General features: G+C 49.7%; 1 protein-coding gene across 1 annotated transcript in view; it reads right to left on the minus strand.

Annotated features, from left to right (window-relative positions):
- The window catches only part of LOC146811781 (serine/threonine-protein kinase NLK2-like), a 312,019-nt gene that overhangs the window by 20,637 nt on the left and 269,980 nt on the right, over positions 1 to 21,402 (minus strand). The window contains exon 10 of the mRNA XM_085618770.1: positions 3,157 to 3,250. Coding sequence (XP_085474896.1) covers positions 3,157 to 3,250 — 94 coding nt within the window. The remainder of the gene's footprint in view (positions 1 to 3,156; positions 3,251 to 21,402) is intronic.

Consider the following 21,402-nt stretch of genomic DNA (forward strand, 5'->3'; position numbering starts at 1 on the left):
GGGGGATAACCATGTCAAAAGAGGCACGTTGTCACAAAAGTACATGTGGGCTAGTGAAGCCCACCCTGTTGGCTTCAAGGTCCTTCAAAGGATAGGGCCCATTTGGAAGTTTGGAAGGCAGACATAGACCTCTATGACAAACAGTGCAGAGCTCTAAAATTACATACCTGCTGCAAAATTCATTTGGCAGAAGTTATCCTTCTCATGCTCGCAAGCAATCAATTTGTAAAGAATGCTGGTTTTAGTTTCAGTCAAAAACTATCCAGGGCTTCAGATATGGTAAGCCTTAAGTGAGTAACTCCTTGTAGGAAGGTGGATATCTGACTATGGTTACCCCCAAATTTTTGCCTAGTGTCTAGCTGGTTTTTCGACTTAGTTGGCCTGAGATCCTGCCATTCAGGCTCTCAGGCTATCTGCTCTCTCTGTAAAATGGACTCCATGTACCCTAGGTACATACCCAATTGGTTGGATCACCCTGTCAGCCCCTGTACCAGTGTACACTAGGTACCCAGGGCATTGGTGTATCCAAGGCCTGCCAGGGGCTGAAGCATGTATTATGCCACCCCAGGCTTGGCCTAACACATCTGACACAACTGGCTGATCACTCAGCTGGGGTAAGTTGGTCTTACTTAGGTGTAGTATACCTATACCTAACCTTAAATGGGACACCTGGTAACCTATAAGTCACTCCTATGGCAGGCCTTAACAATCCTGAAGGCAGAGTGCTTGGTTCCATGTGAGATGGTGCTCTGGCATGAGCTGAGCCTGTCTGCAGTGGTCGGAACAACTTCCTTCTACTGTTTCCAGATATCGTCATACCATATACTCTTAAGTGCATTATGAACCTCGCGGTTAAATGCTATCTTTGGTTTGGCTTTATCAAAACATGTCGAGTAAGGTGTCATACGAATTGGAATACTAACCCCTCGCCAATTCTGGCGGCGGGGTTAGCATTCCACCCTTCTAGAGGGACACGACATGTACAGTACCTGAAACCCGGGTAAAATCAGACATAGCCTCAGCTCCACAAAATGGATGCTGCCACCACAGACACAAGTCTGCCCTCCTGCTGCTGGGAGTCCTTCCAGCTTGGGAGGTGTGGACAAAGGGTTTCCTGCCAGGGGAGGTGCGTGCACCACCCCAGACAGGATTTTGTGTATTGGTCAGGTAGGGCTTGAAAGAAACCAGACATGCCTGTGGCTCACAAGGAGCCTCGGTGCATATGCCAGTTCAAACCGGTCCTGGGGCACACCAGTCCCGGGCCTGGGGCGAGCTGGACAAAGGATTGGGGGTGTAACCACCCCCCTTCCTGGTCCCACCCATAGGGAGGGACCTAGCAAGTAGTCCGGCCCCTAGAATCCGCTTAAAGGTAGGAGCTGTGTCCTAAGACTTCAGACATCCTGGAATCAACTTAAAACTAAGAAGAAGACGGGAACTTCGACGCTCTGCTGCACAGAGGACTGAAGCCAATCTCCCCTGTGGTCAGGGAGTGACCACCTTGCTAACGCAAGCACCATCCAGCGAATCAACGTCTGCTTTGCCGCCGCCTCCCGCCGGAGCCCGAGCCCAGAGACTGACAAGACCTGGACCTCCAGACCTCTCACCGCCCGATCCACAGTCCCTGAAAAGAGGAGACCCGTGGAGGCACCGAGACACGTGGAGCCAGCCATCTTGGATCGACTACGACAAGCTGACAAGTGCAACAACCGAGGCTCCCTCCAAGTTGTGCTTTGGGATCTGAGAAGCCCAACACCCGAGCAGCATCTGCACCAAAGGTGAGCCCTCCAGCATCTCCACGATCTGCGTGGGGCCCTTCTGCATTTTGCCACTCGACGCGCCTAACCGGTTGCTGGCCCGCTGGCTAGTGGCCATCTTGGCGACGAACTCTACGAAAAACACCGCTGGTCTGGTTGCTCCAGACTGGACCTTGCTGGTCAGAACCAACAGCTGATTTCCGAATCCTCCTACAATTGCTTTTGCCAAGGCTTGTTTGCTTCGACCAAGTCGCCGACACCGCCGACAGCGAGAGCCTGCGTGGGACAGCTCGTGAGCCGACTCCTGGACGTCGTCGACCTTCAGGGACCACGTGGCTGCGGAGACAAGCTACCCCTCATCACCTGTTTGCACCCGACATCGCCTGGTACCTACCTGGTGCCACGCCGGTCACTGGCTAGTGACTGTGAACACTGTCCCCTCTGCTTTCAGGTCTTCTGCAACTCCGATCCACCCTTGGATCCACCGCATCTCTCCCGGACCGACCGCCTGCAGCATCTTTGTCCCAGGCTCAACGGAACAGATAGAAGAAACCCGACGCACTTTGAGGCCTATGCACCCGCTTCCTGTGGGTGAGGTAAAGCTGGTACTCCGGTGCCCATGTGTAGTAATACATCTCTAGTGCCTGTGTTCCAAATCTTAAGTTCCTAGTCAACCCGGAAGATCTCCTTTGCAGTAACTTTGTACTTTTTACGCACCCATTGAAACCTATGGGAGCACGCGTGTGACTATTTGCTCTGCACACGCCACCCGTGGACCTCCTGGTCACTAACTGACGTTAGCTCCTTGTAGGCCCAGCGATTCTAGAGGCCCTAGGCCTTTTCCCTTTTCTGTTCGTGGTACTTATACCACTATTTTAGTATATGGTTCGAGTGGCCACCAGGGCCTATCCATATAAAGTGCAACTTCTGAGTATTCTGTGATAATCTTGTTCGACGATTTGTGCTCCTGTGCTCATAAAGAGACTAGGGGTTACTTTGAGAAATCAATACATATATATTTTGAATATATATCTGTGTGGTGTCCTTTCATTGGTATAAAAGGGGGTTGCATTTGGTAAAACAGCTGGCTTAACACGCATCACGAGTTTAGCCTCAAAGACTGCTTAGCCTACGCTACCACTAGGGCAGCTAGTCCGAAAAGGTTGACTTACAACCACACCATAAGGGTTAATTGGCATGGTACAAGGTGATCACTTTAACTAGTGAGCATCATATACCAGGCCAACTTCTCACACTTCTCAACAGCACTTGATTTCCTAAAGAGGCCATTGCGTGCATCCATGATCTATAAAACCCACTTTACTTACAGATGTCACAGAGGATTCAATTGGTTTACTTTCAGTCTGGGACAAAAGAACAATGCACATTAAGTGAAACTCACCGTATGAAAGTTTTGAAGGCTGCAGACTGGGGGTTAATGCAGAGCGGCACCCTTTTCCCCTGTTGATGGTCCACAATGAAATGATGAACTAACTCTGCAAGAAGAGAAGACAAGTCAAACTCAAAACCGAATTGCAGGAAAAAGCTGAACAGACTGAAGTAAATGGGAGGCAAAGCGACTAGGAAGGAGCTTAGAACCATGGTGGCAAGATCAGGTCATCTTAGCTCTATAGTTAAAAACCTATAATTTAATTCCATTTGGCTCTTAAACATCAATAGTAATGAGAAGGAAAAAAGTAGGAATTGCAAGCTAAGTGTAGAAATGACAGTTAAGATGGAAAGATTGATTGGGAAAAAGGGGGACGAGAAAGTGAAAGTGTGGGAATAAGAAGGGATGGGAAACGAAAAACGAATATAAAGAGATGGAATGAGTAAAATAAGAGGTTAGAGGAGAAAGGGACAACAAGATGAAGGTCAGTGCACAACTCCATGTCATGTGGACACCATATTCCAGCCCAATTTGTTGTTCTACATAGCGTTATGATCTAGATCATCAATCTGATTGGTACACTTGAGGGTACACAGGACTGCAAGTTCCAAAAAGAACTGGCATGGCCAAACGAAAACCCAGTATACTTAGAAATGATGTGAACTTAAGAGGGATAGAAGAGGAAATGATTCAAACAAGGGGACAGAAAGGATTTCGGGATGAGAAAGCATAAAGGAAAGGTGCAAATGCAAGAGAAAGACGTTACTTGCCTCCAACCCCTGTTCTGCCTCAAGAGAATCTATAAATATATCTATATATAAATAAATTACTTTGGCAGAACCATGTAGTTGTAGTTAGGACCCTGTTACCCTGGGAAATGAATTTTATGTTTGCTGATAACTTTGGTGCAGTTTGATTAATGTTCGCAAAACACAAAAAAGAGCAACCATTGCATGTCCTCCCTGGAAAGATTTGGGCTTGCCCGTCAAGCCGGTACCGAAAATCTAGATCTTTACCTTGAAAGTGTGCTTTTTTAATATGGTGTAGATCCTTTAGTAGTTTGTGAGAAATTAAGGTTAAACATTTATAGATATGTGGATGGTTGGGGACATGGGAGCCCTGCAGGGGCACAACCTCAAATAATAGAGCGATCTGATTGACTGAGCAGGCTTTCTTTTTTGCAGTCAGCCACCTCACTCGCCTCACTCCACGAGTCTTTTCAGTGTAAGGCGGGTTCTCCAAGGGGTCCAATCTTCCTCCAATCCTAGCTCCTCAAAATAAGGCTGAGGAAGCAACAGAGTCAGAGGGCTCTGACGGTGCTGGCCTCGTTGGAAGCCCCATCCGCTCTGTGTCGTCGGGGTTAAGAATGGGGCGGGCGCAGCCGACAGGTGCTGGCGACGTGAGGAGTCTCGGCATTGGGGGAAGGTCGAGGAGGGGCAACCGGCATCAGTCTGCATTTGGGAATGGATCTATGAGGAGCCATGAGCGCCGGCGCGGAACCAAAGGAACTCCTTCTGCTGAGCCTGCGGCGCACTGGCATTGTCAGGCCGCCCAAAAATGAGGCACGTGTTGTCATAAAAATCTTTCAGTTGGGAGGGAGTCGCTCCTGGCCCTGAAAAGGGAGGGAAACGCAGCGCCGACCCTGGCACACGTTCCGCAGAACGAGGCCTCGAAGGTCGAAACTCTTCCGTTGCGTCGGGTGACGAATGGGGTGAAGTCGAAGCACGCTTCTTGTGGTGCTTCTTACCTGACCCCTTCGAGGACTTTGATTGGGAGGATGAAGATGTGGAGCCCCCGGAGCAGTGCTCAGACCTTCCTCTCGACCGAGACCGGCAAAAAGACCTCAGAGGAAACTTCGGAGGTGCCTGTCGCCGTGCTGCAAGCAGCTTTAGGGACCGCTCCCTCAAAGCTTTAGGTGCCACATCCCAGCAGTTGGCGCACAACTTTGGGTCATGGTTGCGCTCCAAGCACCAAAGACACAAGAGGTGTGGATCTGTAACTGACATGGCACGGTGACAGGCGCCACACGGTTTGAATCCCGAGGTCTTGTTAGGCATGATAGAAACCCTAGACACCGATGAAAACATTTGGATAAAAAGTTGAAAAAAGTCGGTCAAATAACAATGGGGGTAGCTCTCTGATAGATCTGGCTGGCGTGGAAAGAAAACAACTGACGCCAGCGCGCCTATATTGACGACATGGACGTCATAACGGAGATGACGCCAACACGGAGTCGACCGACTCAACCTATTGGTGAGCAGGGGTACTGCTCAAGAAAAATCTTCTGGATCCAGACTGACGCTTAGGAAGTTCACAGGTAAGATATCTACTGCTAGATGTCTCTATCAGATAAAAAAGATAAGATATGAGGGGCAGGGTACGGGTACCCTGAATCTCTGGACCTTGTTGTGGGGGATTGAGTGGGTGGAGGGATGAGGGGGGTGCCAGAGGAAGCCCAAACCCTTCACTGGGGTCAAATTAATGCAGAAAAAATAAATGTTTGGGGCACAGGAGTCCAGCAGGATTGGGGAGACAATTTTTTTTTAAAAGAGCGGGCAAGGAGGTTGGTGCCTGTTATGGTTGGTTGGATGCAGTGGGATGTGTGTAGGGCCTGCATACAGGCTAAGCCCCTGCCACGCATGACCTAAGGTATGTGGCAGATGGTTGGTGTAGTTGGGTACGGTAATAAATCTTACTTCACATAAAAAAAAAACCAAAATAAGTTTACTGAAAAAAAAGGTTAGTGTCTTTATAGTTGGGTATGCTTATAATATCAATTTTTTCGTAAATAAAAGCTGGAAATTCACTGAGAAAAAACAAAGGTTAAAATTACGTTAAAGTTAGATAAAATTGTGAGTTAAAATGTAACACGGACTTCAATAAACCACTGAAATTCACCAATTATAGCTAACTCAGCTATAAGTTGCAATACTCAATGTCACATATCACACCACTCATGACTTGTTCTATGACCTCATCGATAAAATCACTGATGACAACTAGAATGATATAACTGATGACATCCCTAAGCATGGTGAGTAGGCAAGTTATAGTTACTTGAGTTTCAGTGAGTTTAAAAAGTTTTGTTCCTGCATTTTGCCGTTTGACAAATCTCCACAAAACTTTTGAAAATAAATTACACTTTTTTTTCCCACTAGTTTGCGCATTCAAAGTTTCAAGGTGATCGGTCAAGCAGGGGCCGAGGAAAAAAAGGGGGGAGGTTTCCACATAACGCATTTCCCCCATTCACAGGACGTTTACACACCACTACAGCCCAAACAGCCTAATGGATTTACACCAAACTTGATAGAAAGTTAGATCTTGGTTCAAAAACATTGCTTATGAAAAACAAAATGGTATATTTCAAGCCATGGAGGATCTGTGGAGCTAACTAGCTGCAACCACCTAAATCTGGAAGTGGTGGCAGCCATTTTAAGACTCAGCGCCCCCCAAAAAGCATACAAAATAGGACGGTATGGTATAGGCACCCTTACTTTTTTTTCCTTCTAAATTTCGGCACTAACTTGCTTACGATCTGCAGGAAAATGTAATTAAAAAAAAGGTACAGTATTCCATACCTCTTTTCTAAACCCCTCATGGTGGGTCAGGGACTGGAGTGGATGATGCTGACTTTTTGGGGGAAGGGGCTCACTTGGGCCCCCCCCTACCCTGGCAGTATTCAGACGCAGGGACCCAATCCCCCAGGATGTATATTTTTTAAAGGGAGGGGGCACGTGGCCCCACCTCCGGGCCGTTTTTGGCGCCTGTAATTATTTCTGTGGAGGGCACATGGCCCCCCTCACCAGCAAGCTTTTGACCCCAGGAATCCCATGCCCCATGGCCCGATTTTTTTTTTTTTACAGGGAAGGGGCCTACAAAGGCCCCGGGACCCCCATCACTGGGGGCAGCTACACTTTGTTAAAGGGAGGGGGGGGGGGCGGGGGGGAGTGGCTCCCCTCAATGAGCCTTCTGTGGCCAGTGGGACTGCATCCCCTAGTGCTGTCTCATGTGCTGTGTCTCGGGGAGCACACCCCCTGGAGACAGCGGTGTCCCTGCCCGTGAAACTGGAGTTTTTTTTTCCCCACCTGGCACTTATGCGGACAGGCTAACAGATCAAAATATTGCTCCAGCCCGGAGGGAGCAGAATAAACTACAGAATAAGTAGTTGCACCCTGCAGGTGGGAATAATACCGGTTCCTGCTGCATGGGGGGAGCCAGCTGGGGCCGCGGGGCTACCCTGCGACTCCCTACAAGTATATGTGGGGGCGCTGGGTGGACACCCACATTTAGGTAAAGTGGGCATGGGGTCCCTGAGGCAGATAACAGCTTGGGGAGGGGGGCCACATGACCCCCCCCCCCTTTCAAAATACAAAAGGCCCTGAGGGATAGGGTCCTCAATGTATAATGAGATGTGGGGCGGGGGGTCACGTGTGCCCCCTCCCCATTAAATTATATCTGGCCCAGGAGGATGGAGTCACCAGGGCCACATTAGGCTTGGGGAGGGGAGACACGCAGCCCCGCCCCCAATTTAAGAAAAAAAAAAAAAAGGCCTGTGGATGTGGTCCCCAGGGCCAGGCCATGTGGCTAGCCTCCCAGGGAGCACAGCAAAGGGTTGGCAGCCAAGGACCGGTGCAGTATGGGGTTGGTTGCCCTGAGAGGGTTGGACACATGGCCTGTCCACAGGGCAGGCCTTGTGGTGAACCCCCTACTGTGCACGAGGTTGGCCGCAGGGTTTAGTTGCAGGGGGTTGGATTTACGTATGGTAATTAAATATAACCAATTAAAAAAAAAAATTAAAAAAGAAATTCACAGAAAAAAACAAAAAAGGTTAAAGTTATAGTTTGGTGAAATGTTCCGTACCAAAATGTTTTGAAACTCTAAAAACCACTGAAATTCACTAGTTACTGTTATAGTTTTTTCAAGTAACTAGGACTCGTGCTCTCGCCATGCACTGCTAATTTTCCCACAAATTACATCACTCGTTACAGCTGACATCTGATATCTTATCTTCCGTACTGAAAGACCCAACAACTGGAACGACATCCTCATAACACATCTCCAAAACTACCATCACATCTCATAGCTGCCAACTGACGACCTCTCTCTCTAACCGCCAGACGCAGAGCGGGAACACCTCTATAACCATCTACTCGAACGGCACAGTCCTGATACAAGTCAATAATAATCGAGGTTTTCGACTCCCTCTTCCCCTTGCTAAAAAAAGGCCCCCCTGCACACTAGTCGACCTCGCCCAACCCCTTCCCTCTCCCCGGTGAGCCTGTCTCGCCGGGTGATGCGTCCGACCCTTCTTGCGTCCTCTGCAAGAACCTCTTCCCCCTTCCCCACGAGACACTACCAGCAACTTTGCCCCTACGAATAACGATCCCAAACCCCCCCTGTCGGATGACCCTCCCACCCTCCCCTCCCCTTCCATCCCAACCAGCCAACCAGGAATGAGCCATACTCCCATTCACAGACTCCTTATGACTCTACTCCTCCCTCAGGACACACAAAGTCTAAACCTCGACAAGAGCCAGTGTTCCTCCTGCCCACGATCCCTTCCAGAGATAACTCAGGTAGCTCCTCCACCAATAGCCACCACAACTTGGACCCGTCCCCCACCCCTTTGGTCAACTCTGCCCAAGTCACCCTCCCTCCCACCTCAGATTGCATAATGCATCACCTCACCCACCTTGAAACCTTAATCCAGGGCCTGAACGGAATTTTAACTAACCTTGACACGGTCCGAAGGCCCATTCAACCTCCCCCCGGTTCTCCACTGCGCCAAGCTTCACTCAACTCTGGCCTGCCAAGGTGCCGCCCCTGCCCCCCTCCCGTTCCGGCCATCGACCCTTAGAACGACGGTTACTGAGAAACGCTTACAGAGACCCAGAAGATCGAAAGACGCACTGTCCTCACTGGAAGCGGCAGACCTAGCCTCAACCTACGACTCTTCCCCTACTACCCCCCCCAAATCTAAGATCTAAGTGATTACGGGAGTCGGTAAGGACTACTCTCCGGCGAAAGCCCCAAGACCCCTGGCCCACCTCACTTCTCTACTTAGGGCACCATTTACAAAGAATCAGTGGAAGGAAGGGTCCCCCATCAACTGCATGCTCCTAAACTGCAGATCAGCCTCCAAACATGCAACCGAGCTAGCAGAAGCCATCCTCTCCCATGATATAGACATAGCATTCATCACAGAGACTTCGCTCAACAATCTCGCCTACACTAGCTTGGACATGCTTGTGCCTCCGGGCTTCAAAATGATCAATAAAGACAGAAAAGTTCAAAGAGGTGGAGGTATAGCAATCATACACAAGAACAAACTCTCAATTACGGAAACTGACTCTTGCCTGTATAGCTCCATTGAATGTCTCACAGCCAACATCAAGACAAGTGACAACAGGCCAACACTATGCCACCTCCTGTATCACCCCCCCAGGCAACACCTTTGCATTCGGGGAACACCTCTCCGACCTGATTGCCCATTGCTCACTCGGAAACTCAAACATAATTCTGGGCGATCTCAACCTAAGGTGGAATGAAACAAATAACTCCCTAATACAAACCCTAAACAACCTCCAACAAGGTAACAATCTGACCCAACACTGCTCAGAAGAAACGCATCACAGAGGAGCAACCCTTGACGCTATTATCGCACAAAGCAATGCAAATACCATCCTTCCCGCAGACTGGTCCGACCACTATATCATTCTATTCCACATCAACCAAATCGATCCCAATTCAACACCCCGCGCAGGACCCTCCCAAATGGATTTGAAATACAGCTGAGATCCCTCGAGCTGAACTAGAAGAAAGGGTAAGCTCATTCCTCCCCAACATCACTGATCATCTCCCCACAACCGAACTCACCTCTCTACAATTCAAATCTGACGCTCATCCTGGACCAACTAGCTCCTCTGAAACTGAAAAAAAGACAGGAGCATTCCATCCAGATCATGGTTTACCACTGACATCAACTAAGAAAGAAGACAACTACAAGCCACAGAAAGACTCTAGAGGAACAACCCCGACATCCACCACGATCAACTCCAAGCAGCCCGCAGCAAGTACAAAAAAACAATCTTTCTGCTCCGCGCTAGACAACGGAAAAAACAGACCTAAAGAGCCCTTCAATATCATCAGGAAACAAACCTCCAAGCCCGCTGCCTCCCCAATTAAGGCATCTAAAGAACTGTGTGACAACTTCGCCATATTTTTCAACGACAAAATCGCCCAGATCGAGCTCTCACTAGGCACCAACCACAACCCCCTCCACCGAGAACCCGACGCTTGAAACCAACAGCGCCTCCGAGAACCTTCCAAAACAGTGGTCCTCCTTCAATCCTATTCAGGAAGCAGAGATAGTCAAACTAATCTCCAGTGCTAAGCCCTCATCCCACGCCCTTGATCAGTTACCCCCTCAACTGACCAAGGACTTGAAGCTCGTCCTAGCCCGCTATGGTGCAAGATCATAAACAGCTCCTTGAGATCCGGAGAAGTACCAGACTGCCTCAAAGTTGGACAAGTCACGCCACTACTGAAAAATCCCGGCCTAGACACAAAGGATCTGAATAACTTCAGACCTGTCTCAAACCTACCTCTTCTATCAAAAATCCTGGAAAGAAGTGTACTTCCACAATTAACCCAACACTTGGACAACATCAACCTTCTAGATCCCCACCAATCGGCCTTTAGAAAAGGTTGCAGCACTGAAACCGCGATCCTTAATGTCATAGATGATTTACACAAGTCACTTGACTCAGACCAATGCTGCCTTCTCATTTTCCTGGATCTATCGGCTGCTTTTGATACGGTCGACCACAAACTTCTCATTAAGGTTCTAACAAGAAAGGGCAGGTCTTGAAGAGACTGTCTTACACTGGTTCTCCTCCTTCCTCTACAACCGCTCACAAAGAATTAAAATCAAAAACTTTGAGTCCGACCTTCACCCGGTAAACAGGGTTGTTCCACAAGGGTCAGTTGCTCTCCCCTCAGCTTTTCAACATCTACATTGAACCCCTTACCATCCTAATCAAAAAATCCAACATCCCTTTCCACCTATATGCGGACGAGACAGATCTATCTGGAAACCACCTCCATTGATGACATCCAGAGACTCAATGCCACGCTCAGAGGTACAACATTGGCTCTCAAGTAATCATCTAAAAACTCAATCAAGAGTAAACGGAAATACTCCTCATCTCCAACAAAGAGGAGAACCCCCAAATTACAGAATGGCTCAAAGCTATTGATGCTCTCAATGGTAACCTCACACTGGCGGAATCGTTAAAATCTCTAGGTATCACTCTGGACCCGAAACTGGACATGAACAAACCCATTACAAGCTCCGCAAAAAGCTCCTTCCTTAACTTGAAGCTACTGCACAAAATAAAACCCTTCCTTCCGCTCAAGGTCCTTTAACAAGCCACTCAAGCACTGGTGCTGTCCAGACTCGACTACGGGACTGCAGCCCTGACTGGTACAGCAAAATTCCACCTCGCCCCCCTCAAAACCACCTTCAATGCAGCAGCCAGAATGGTCACCGGAACTAAGAAATTCGACCACATCTCGCCCGCACTCAAGAGAACTAAAATGGCTAAAAATTGAAATGTGGGCCAGCTTCAGAACAGCCTGCCTCACGCACAAAGCCCTTCACACAGGTAAACCGAAATACCTGGCCGCCAAACTCAAAAAGGCCGGCCAGACCAGGAACGTCAGTTGCTCCAATACTCTGCTACTCATTCCGCTGAAAACACGCAAACAAAAAACCGCGGCCATCCTCTACCGACCGGATCCCTTCTGGAAATCCTTTCCCCTCCCTCCGCCCCAAACAAGAAAACTACTAGTTCTGTGTGACCTGCACTCTTCATGTTTCCTTTCGCTCAATTACTCCTTTGTTTGAACTTTACTCATCATGAATCTCTATGTTCTACTATGATCTCTGCACTGCTTGTTTGCATAGAAGTTACTTGTTGTGAAGCGCTCTGATACCCTCTGGTCCAGCTAGCGCTATATAAAACTCCTAAAATAAATAAAATATGTAATTTATTGATGAGAAAACCGTGCATGGTGGGGGTGCGAGTAGGCATGGGCAAAAATTTCGTTCCGTTCGCGGAAATTGCGATAATTTGACATTTTCGCGTTCCGATGAGAGCGCGAAAATGTCAAAATTTCCGCTTTCCGCAGCTTGGCGATAATTTGTTTCTTGCTCGCGCTGTAAAATAATACATTCACGCGCGCGATCGCCTTACCTGAATCCCTGCGTTCGCCGACAAGTTTTCTTGATCCGGTCGCGTTCTCCATGAGATGTTGGATTGTTTTTAGCCATTTGCGCTGTCTTGCGACAGTTCGCGCCCGCAGTGACATTATGCGTCGCGCGATCACGTCTTTCTTCTCGCGATCATGCACAGCGAGACAACTCAAAACAAGATGGCCGCGACCGCGAGCAACCACATGGGTAAGTTGGCGACCCGCAACCATGCAGAAAATCTCGCGAACATGCGGGAAAAAAATTCCGCATCTTCGCGATATTTTCGCTTGTTTGTGATAATTTTAAACATTTTCGCGATAATTTGCGAAAGTGGATTTCGCACATTCCGCTCACCCCTAGGTGCGAGTTATAGTTACCTCAGGGCACAAGTCACAGTTACCAGAGATAACTATAACTGACTAATTTCGGTGGTTTTTAGAGTTTAAAACGTTACGTGACATTTCATCTAACATTATATATATATATATATATATATATATATATATAACCTAGTAGGTAGTTATAGTTAGGACCTATTTTCCATAGGAAATCCGCAACATTCTATTCCCAATAAGTCTGGCGCCGGTTGACGAATCCTCGCGAAATTTTCCAAACTTTTAGCCAGCTCCGCTCCGCACCTACCCTGAAAGTTTCGTGGTGATTCGTCAAGCGGGGACCGAGAAAAAAGGGGGGTCCCAAAACGCGTTTTCCCCATGCAATTTCCCATAGGATCGGTTGTCGCAGCTACAGCCTGTGAGAAAGTGGGTTTCTGTTGCAGTAACCCCCCCTTTTTTTTTTGCCTAATAGCTGATGCACTTTTCCTTGTTGTGCCCTGGGCTCCTGCCAATCAGGTGCCCAGGGCCTATGTTCCTTCCTTAAAACACACAAACTCCCAATTGGCAAACCCTGGCCACATGTCAGCCCCTGGTAAATGGTACCCTAGGTACCCAGGGCCTTGTGACCAGGGAAGGCCTCTAAGGGCTGCAGCACTCCTTGTGCCACCCTTAGAGGCCCTGTACCCTTACACACACACACTGCCTTTGCAGGCTGAGTGTCTGGGTGCAGGACAAAACAAAGAGTCGACATGGCACACATCTCTGTGTGCCATGCCCATTACCTATACTGCCAAGGCATATGTCAGCCACCCCTCTGGCTGGGTGCCTTATGCCTATGGTGTGGGCACAGGAGCAGGAGCCCTGTGCCCCTACAGTACCCAGGTCCATTCCTGGGCACTGTAAGTACAGTGCTGCCTTTTACAAGTACATGGTGCTGAGAGCTCGTCAAACACGAACTCCACAGCACCATAATGGCAACACTGAAGACTGGGAAGTTTGGTATCAAACTTCTCAGCACATTAAACCCACACTGATGCCAGTGTGGGATTTAATGTACTAAGCACCCCAGAGGGCATCTTAGAGATGCCCCCTTACAGCTAACCTACAATCCACGTCTGCTCTGAGGCTGCCCAGGCTGCCACACAGCAGACACGTTGCTGGACCCCTGGGTGGGAGAGCCCCTGCTCTCCCGGGCCTGCAACAATGCACATCCTGGGTGAGGTGAGAAATCTCCTCCCCCAGGATGAGCAAAGGGAAGCTTCAAAGGCATGCCGCCAGTTGGAGTTTCCCCAGGCCACTGCAACCCCCCACTCTGGCAGGAAGCTTGGCCGGAAACCCCATACAAGGACAGGGGATGTGCCAGCCTGCCCACCCCACCCCTCAGGTGGGGGAGGCGAGGTGAAGCACATCTCCGGGCTCTCGCCATCTTGAAGATGGGAGGCCCTACCCTATCAGGATTAGGCTACTGCCCTCCTCCCACAGGAGAGAGGCAGGATAGGGGGTGTACCCACCCCAGGACAAGGACCCATTGGTCCCTGGCCTTCACCTACCTGTAACGCCCCTAAATCTAGTATTTAGGGGCCCCCTGAACCTTCCTTCCCTAGATTCCAGATAGAAACCTACAAGAAGAGCAAGAAGAAAAAAGACCTGCCCTGCAGCTGCTAAAAAGAGGAAGACACCAACTGCTTTGGCCCCAGCCCTACCGGCCTGTCGACCCTCGAACCTGCTCCTGCTCCAGCGCGGCATCTCTTGTGGCCAGCAACCTCAAAAACCCCGGAGGACCTGGCTACCTTTGACCTCTGATTCCCTGGGACTCCCATGAGTAGAGGCTCTACTCGAGAAACCTATTCCTAACTCCTGGCAGCAGCCCGGAACCGCGGACCCAACACACTCTGCACCAGCCAAGCCTGGCCAGTGCCGGAGTGGACAAAGACCCTGAGGACGACCCCACGGCGACTGTGACCCCGAGTCCGGCACCCAAGGACCCCCCTCGACATCCTGGACGAAGCCTGCAGCCTCAGAACCGAGTGCCACCCCAGCCGCGATCAACCAGAGGGTAAGATTCCCGACGTCAAAAGGCACCCCTGCACCCGGCGCCCTGCGGCCCCCTGTGCCCAATCCCGGGGTACCCACCTAACCTACAACTACCCAACTTACCCCTCGAAGTGGTGGTGGCACCGGAAACATCCTCGTCCCCGAGCCTGCAGCCTTTTTCCAAACCGGAACATTCCCATTGATTTCCATTGAGCGCCCGAAGGCTCAAAAGCACCCTGCACCCAGCCGCCCGAGTGGCCCTGGCAGTGCACTCTCTACACTAACTTACTTCCCCACTTGCCCTGAGTAAGTGACCAGGAGCCCAGCTCCCACAGACGCGTGGCTTGCCAGACAGCAGCCACCAACTAAGGCCCCCCCTATCCCTCATAGGATAACATTGGGCCTAACTCACTCTGCACCCGGCCGTCCTGAAACCGCTGAGGGTGAACCAACTGTACCTACCTGACACTGGGGGACCCCTGAGTCTATGCCCGGAATTTCAACTCTGCCAGTCGAGTACTTACCCTTAAACCGCTAACTTCATTTTCCTCATAGGGTAACATTGACTGGCTTTTTCTTCAAAAATCTTCTAAGTGTGAACTTTTCAAAACTGTAAAAATTCACCAAAAATCAGCCAAGTGACAAAAACGAATTTACTCACCTGTTCCTGGGTGAGCTCCCAGTGCTGGATCTTGGTGCCCAGCCCTGACCCTGAAAAGTACTCACAACTATACTTACCTCTAACTCATTTTTCTCCCATAGGAAACCATTGTCTGCTTTTCTGTGAAATTTCTTCTAAGTGTCTATTTTTGCAAATTTGAAATATTCTTTTAAAATCGTACCATTTCTGCAAACAAAATTACTTACCTGTTTTTGATAAGGACCCCAGTCCTGGGTCTAGGCACCCAGTCCTGGATTACTAAAGTAACGATAAAGTACTCTACCTGCAATTTGAATTTCTTGCCATAGAGATCCATTGAATGGTTTCTGTGAAATATTTTCTAAGTGCTAACTTTTGAAATAGCTAAATATTATTTAAAAATCATTACAGTTATTAAGTCGACTTTCATCACTTGATTCTGAATACTGACCCCAGGCTGGTTCTAGGATCCAGACCTGGAATTCCAAAAGTAATTTATTACAAATAACCTGAATTTACCATTGAGCTCAATGCATTGTTATGTTTAGGAAATAGGATTGTTTATTGCAACCAACTGTGACTGTTTACACAAATTTATTGCTTGAAACAAAAGTATTTATATTCAACCTCTCATTCTGAGAAAGTATATTTTTACCCCCTTTGTGGTTCTAAAAATAAAACAAGCATATATTTTATATATACAAATCATTGGCCTAGAGTTCAGTTATTGAGTGTGTGAAACCATTTGCTGACTGAGTGTGTACAATAAATGCTTTACACTGTCCTCTGGTACTGCCTTACTGCTCGACCAAGCTACCACTTTTGAGAGTAAGGTCATACCTAACTTTGACCTCTATCAGCCTCTGGGGGACTGTGGACTCTGTACACCCTGTACCTATTAGGGAACAGTATATACAGAGCCACTTTCTCACATTGGTGGATCAGCGGTGGGATACAAACTTGCATTTGTTGGACTACTTGGTTACCATCTGATCACACGACAGAACTCTTAAAAATTGCCTTTAGAATTCTGATTGGTTTTTCCAAAATTACTAAAAGTCTTGCTAGGGCCTTGCTTAAGTCCCATTAGAATTTTAGAAAAATAAAAGTCACTATAGTCAGGGTAGAGGGTTAGAACTGTCAGGTTAGAATGTCTCAAACAAACCCAGCTATTAGTGATAATAATAACATGGACCTGGTGGAGGAGCTCGACCTCACACCTTACTTACACTTGTCTTTCAAGGAATTGAGGTCCTTATGTAAACTCAAAAATTTACAAATGGGTCAGCATCCAACCAAACAAGGGCTCCAGGAGCTCCTGGCTGAGTATGCTAAAGACCACCCATCTGAACATGGTGATGGCCAGTCAGATGAGGAAAGGGAAACAGGGGAGGAGGACAGCAACCTCCCCATACTATTCCCTAGGGAGGAGATGGCACCCATACCCTCCAACTCAAGACATAGCATCTGGGCACCTAGAGACCACACAGGTGGCTCTGGTCCCAGAGACAACACTGGGGGTCCCCCCAGTGAAGAGGACAGCCTTATGAGGCTGGCCAAAAGAATAGATCTAGAGTCCAGGCTCCTGGCTCTAGAAAAGGAAAGGAGAGAGATGGGTTTAGCACCCATCAATGGTGGCAGCAATAATAAAAACAAGGATAGGGAGGAAACTTCTGACCTTAAAATCCCCAAAGGGATTGTCCCTAAATTTGAGGAAGGTGATGATATCACCAAATGGTTCACAGCCTTTGAGAGGGCTTGTGATATCAGGAAAGTAAAGAAACCTCTCTGGGGGGCACTCCTGTGGGAACTGTTCTCTGGTAACTGCAGGGACAGGCTTCTGACTCTCTCTGGGCCAGAAGCAGGATCCTATGACCTCATGAAGAAAGCTCTGATTGAGGGATTTGGATTCACCACTGAGGAGTATAGAATTAGATTCAGGGGGGCTCACAAAACCCAGACCCAGTCCTGGATTGATTTTGTAGATTTCTCAGTGAAGACACTGGATGGTTGGTTAGCTGGACATGGTGTGCAGGATTTTACTGGATTGTACAATTTATTCATGAAGGAACATATTTTGAGTAACTGCACAAATGAAAAGTTGCATCAGCATTTGGTAGACCTAGGTCTAAAATCCCCCCAAGAATTGGGAAAAAGAGCAGACCACTGGGTCAAGACTAGGGTGACTAGGACGTTCACTGGGAGGGACCAGAACCAAGGGGTCCCAAAACCTCCCCAGAAGAAAGAGAGTGAACCCCTTGTGGATAAGAGAAAGGAGTCCCAGGTAGCCCCCCAAAAACCTGACCAGGAGGGTGGGCCCAAAGACACCTCACAAACTAAACCAGGGTACCAAGGTAAGAATTGGGATCCCAACAGAATATGGTGTTTCAACTGTCAGAAGGCTGGACACCACACCCAGGACTCTAGCTGTCCTAAAAATAAGGTTCCTAGTACAGCTCCAGGGGTGACTAGTGTAGCCCCAGGGGTTGCCAGTGTAGCTTGGGAGGGAGGGTCCTCAGATGAGGAAGTCCTCCTAGCTTTCAACTGGGGAATGGGCCCAAGAAGCAAGCTGGAGATCCCAGAAGGAAGTAGACACTTCCACCACCTACTGGTGAATGGAATCCCAGCCACTGCCCTGAGAGATACCTGTGCCAGTCACACTGTGGTACATGACAGGTTGGTATTCCCACACCAATATGTCTCAGGGGAAACAAGAAGGGTAAGAACTGTCCCAGGGGGAGTCACTGTTAGGCCTGTGGCTATAGTGCCCCTAGCCACAGCTGGGTCCCTTAGATGGAGAAAAGTGATAGTCAGTAAAAACCTCCCCCTTGATTGTCTCTTGGGGAATGATCACTTAGATGTGGAACTGAGCCAAAGAGAGGTGCTGGCCCAATGCCAGGCCTCGCCCAAAGAACCTGTGGGGGCTCAACCTGCAGTCAGTGCAGCTGAGTCCCAAAAGAATGAGAAGAAACAGGGTAGGAAAGGTGGGCAACTGTTAGCCACAGTTCCAGAGAGCCAGGGAGATGCTATCCCAGTAAGGGAAAACTCCCACAATGGCACTGGTAAAGCCCCCCCTAGCCAACAGCAAGACCTGACTAGTCAGGCAACTGTCCAGCCTGAATTAGTGGCTCCTCAGGTGGCAGAACAAGGGGTAGAGGAGGGGTGTTCCCTACCAAGAGTAGGGACCCCCTATCCTCAAACAGACCAACAGCCAGGACCCAAAGAGAACTATAAAATAGCCCCCTCACTTGCCAGTCAGGAGCTAAAGGTATGGTACTGGGCACTGACAGCTGTCAGCAGCCTCTGCTGGGTGTTAGCCTTCATGGCAGCCCTATCCTTGGCATGGTGGCCTAACCCCCTGCCAAATAGCAAGTCAGGCCCCCTGACCTTATTGGTCATGGTGGGGTTGCTCAAGCTGTGGGTAGCCTCTGTGGGTAAGCTGGGCCTAGCCCTGGCTAAGTTAGAAACTACCGAGGTATACACCTCTAAACCCAAAATAGAAAGATGGGACCAGGACAGTAAAAGACAAGGAGAGGAGCCTTGGGAGTTAGGTCCTGAAACTAACAAGACAGGCCAGCTCCCCAAAGGGATTGACCTAGGCAGAAGGATGTAAGGCAGAGTAGGCCCTGCAACTTTCAAACCACTTCCCCAACTCTTCCTCGCCTGAAAGACTAGGTAGACTCTCCCAGCTTTGGCAGAAGTCTCCTGGCCTTTGGGCTGGGGGGGGCTTGTGTGAGAAAGTGGGTTTCTGTTGCAGTAACCCCCCCTTTTTTTTTTGCCTAATAGCTGATGCACTTTTCCTTGTTGTGCCCTGGGCTCCTGCCAATCAGGTGCCCAGGGCCTATGTTCCTTCCTTAAAACACACAAACTCCCAATTGGCAAACCCTGGCCACATGTCAGCCCCTGGTAAATGGTACCCTAGGTACCCAGGGCCTTGTGACCAGGGAAGGCCTCTAAGGGCTGCAGCACTCCTTGTGCCACCCTTAGAGGCCCTGTACCCTTACACACACACACTGCCTTTGCAGGCTGAGTGTCTGGGTGCAGGACAAAACAAAGAGTCGACATGGCACACATCTCTGTGTGCCATGCCCATTACCTATACTGCCAAGGCATATGTCAGCCACCCCTCTGGCTGGGTGCCTTATGCCTATGGTGTGGGCACAGGAGCAGGAGCCCTGTGCCCCTACAGTACCCAGGTCCATTCCTGGGCACTGTAAGTACAGTGCTGCCTTTTACAAGTACATGGTGCTGAGAGCTCGTCAAACACGAACTCCACAGCACCATAATGGCAACACTGAAGACTGGGAAGTTTGGTATCAAACTTCTCAGCACATTAAACCCACACTGATGCCAGTGTGGGATTTAATGTACTAAGCACCCCAGAGGGCATCTTAGAGATGCCCCCTTACAGCTAACCTACAATCCACGTCTGCTCTGAGGCTGCCCAGGCTGCCACACAGCAGACACGTTGCTGGACCCCTGGGTGGGAGAGCCCCTGCTCTCCCGGGCCTGCAACAATGCACATCCTGGGTGAGGTGAGAAATCTCCTCCCCCAGGATGAGCAAAGGGAAGCTTCAAAGGCATGCCGCCAGTTGGAGTTTCCCCAGGCCACTGCAACCCCCCACTCTGGCAGGAAGCTTGGCCGGAAACCCCATACAAGGACAGGGGATGTGCCAGCCTGCCCACCCCACCCCTCAGGTGGGGGAGGCGAGGTGAAGCACATCTCCGGGCTCTCGCCATCTTGAAGATGGGAGGCCCTACCCTATCAGGATTAGGCTACTGCCCTCCTCCCACAGGAGAGAGGCAGGATAGGGGGTGTACCCACCCCAGGACAAGGACCCATTGGTCCCTGGCCTTCACCTACCTGTAACGCCCCTAAATCTAGTATTTAGGGGCCCCCTGAACCTTCCTTCCCTAGATTCCAGATAGAAACCTACAAGAAGAGCAAGAAGAAAAAAGACCTGCCCTGCAGCTGCTAAAAAGAGGAAGACACCAACTGCTTTGGCCCCAGCCCTACCGGCCTGTCGACCCTCGAACCTGCTCCTGCTCCAGCGCGGCATCTCTTGTGGCCAGCAACCTCAAAAACCCCGGAGGACCTGGCTACCTTTGACCTCTGATTCCCTGGGACTCCCATGAGTAGAGGCTCTACTCGAGAAACCTATTCCTAACTCCTGGCAGCAGCCCGGAACCGCGGACCCAACACACTCTGCACCAGCCAAGCCTGGCCAGTGCCGGAGTGGACAAAGACCCTGAGGACGACCCCACGGCGACTGTGACCCCGAGTCCGGCACCCAAGGACCCCCCTCGACATCCTGGACGAAGCCTGCAGCCTCAGAACCGAGTGCCACCCCAGCCGCGATCAACCAGAGGGTAAGATTCCCGACGTCAAAAGGCACCCCTGCACCCGGCGCCCTGCGGCCCCCTGTGCCCAATCCCGGGGTACCCACCTAACCTACAACTACCCAACTTACCCCTCGAAGTGGTGGTGGCACCGGAAACATCCTCGTCCCCGAGCCTGCAGCCTTTTTCCAAACCGGAACATTCCCATTGATTTCCATTGAGCGCCCGAAGGCTCAAAAGCACCCTGCACCCAGCCGCCCGAGTGGCCCTGGCAGTGCACTCTCTACACTAACTTACTTCCCCACTTGCCCTGAGTAAGTGACCAGGAGCCCAGCTCCCACAGACGCGTGGCTTGCCAGACAGCAGCCACCAACTAAGGCCCCCCCTATCCCTCATAGGATAACATTGGGCCTAACTCACTCTGCACCCGGCCGTCCTGAAACCGCTGAGGGTGAACCAACTGTACCTACCTGACACTGGGGGACCCCTGAGTCTATGCCCGGAATTTCAACTCTGCCAGTCGAGTACTTACCCTTAAACCGCTAACTTCATTTTCCTCATAGGGTAACATTGACTGGCTTTTTCTTCAAAAATCTTCTAAGTGTGAACTTTTCAAAACTGTAAAAATTCACCAAAAATCAGCCAAGTGACAA

Source organism: Triturus cristatus, chromosome 7 (genome assembly GCF_964204655.1).
Source record: "Triturus cristatus chromosome 7, aTriCri1.1, whole genome shotgun sequence".
NCBI lineage: Eukaryota > Metazoa > Chordata > Amphibia > Caudata > Salamandridae > Triturus > Triturus cristatus.